General features: G+C 64.4%; 1 protein-coding gene across 1 annotated transcript in view; it reads left to right on the top strand.

Moving 5' to 3' along the window:
• Positions 1 to 662: 662 nt before the first annotated feature.
• Positions 663 to 1,175, top strand: part of DGAT1 (diacylglycerol O-acyltransferase 1) — a 10,298-nt gene continuing 9,785 nt past the window's right edge. Inside the window, exon 1 of the mRNA XM_010566824.1 lies at positions 663 to 670. Within this exon, the coding sequence (XP_010565126.1) occupies positions 663 to 670 (8 nt within the window). The remainder of the gene's footprint in view (positions 671 to 1,175) is intronic.

The following is a 1,175-nucleotide window of genomic DNA, read 5'->3' as shown; positions in this document are numbered from 1 at the left end:
CCCGCCAGTGCATCGGCCGACGGCTCGCCGAGGCCGAGATGATGCTCTTCCTCATGCACGTGAGTGGGGAACCCCCCCCCGCAATGTGCCCCTCCCCCAGTGGCCAGGGGTCCTGGGGCCCCCCGCGGTTGGGTTGGCTTGACCCAACATCTTGGCTTAACCCAACGTCTTGGCTTGACCCAACATTTGGCTTGACCCAATGGCTTGGCTTGACCCAATGACGTCTTGACTTGACCCAACATCTTGGCTTAACCCAACATCTTGGTTTAACCCAATGTCTCAGCTTGACCCAATGACGTCTTGACTTGACCCAACGTCTTGGCTTGACCCAACATCCTGGCTTAACCCAACATCTTGGCTTAACCCCATGTCTCGGCTTGACCCAATGTCTTGACTTGACCCAACGTCTCGGCTTAACCCAACGTCTTGGCTTGACCCAATGTCTTGGCTCCCACCAGGTCTTGCGCAACTTCACCATCGAGGCGGTGTCCACCGAGGATGTCCGCACCGTCTTCCGCTTCATCCTCATGCCGGAGAAGTCGCCCCTGCTCACCTTCCGGACCCTCGACTGAGCTGGGGGGGTCCCCGGGGGGGTCCCAACCCCGGTGCGACCCCCCCCACAGTCCCCCCGTGCAGGGGACGTGATGGGAAGAGCTGCGGGGATGGGGTGGTGGGGCAGGACCCCGTGGTCCTCAAAGCGTGGTGGGAAGTGGCATGTAAATCACATGCAAATGAGCTGCCCCGGGGGCTGATGGGAGCAGAGCAGGCAGGGGACCCCCAAACTCCCAATAAAGTCTTCTTGCAGGCAGAGCGCTGGCCTCATCTCGGGGGAACGGGGGACCCCAAACGGCGGTGGGGCGGGACAGGGGCCCGATCCCCACCAGGGGCACCCCCAAAAACGAGGTGGGGGGCTGCACAGAGACGCCTCAAAAAGAGCCTTTATTGAAAACCACCCCCGGGCTGGGCAGCCCAGCGCCGGCTGGGGACCGTGGGCCGGTGACGGTGTCCCTGGGGTGGGGGGGGTCTAGAAGAGCCGGAGCAGGAACTCGGGCCCCCAGTCGAGCGCGGTGTGGGTGACGGCCCGCGCCAAGGCCCCAGGCGTGCCCGACAGCCCCCAGACGGCCACCTTCACCAGCGGACCGGCGGCGGGCAGGGGGATGGCGGCATCGCCCCCC

The sequence above is a fragment of the Haliaeetus leucocephalus genome, unplaced genomic scaffold (assembly GCF_000737465.1).
Source record: "Haliaeetus leucocephalus isolate CR32 unplaced genomic scaffold, Haliaeetus_leucocephalus-4.0 Scaffold218, whole genome shotgun sequence".
Taxonomy (NCBI): domain Eukaryota; kingdom Metazoa; phylum Chordata; class Aves; order Accipitriformes; family Accipitridae; genus Haliaeetus; species Haliaeetus leucocephalus.
This window is presented reverse-complemented; position numbering and strand designations above follow the sequence as displayed.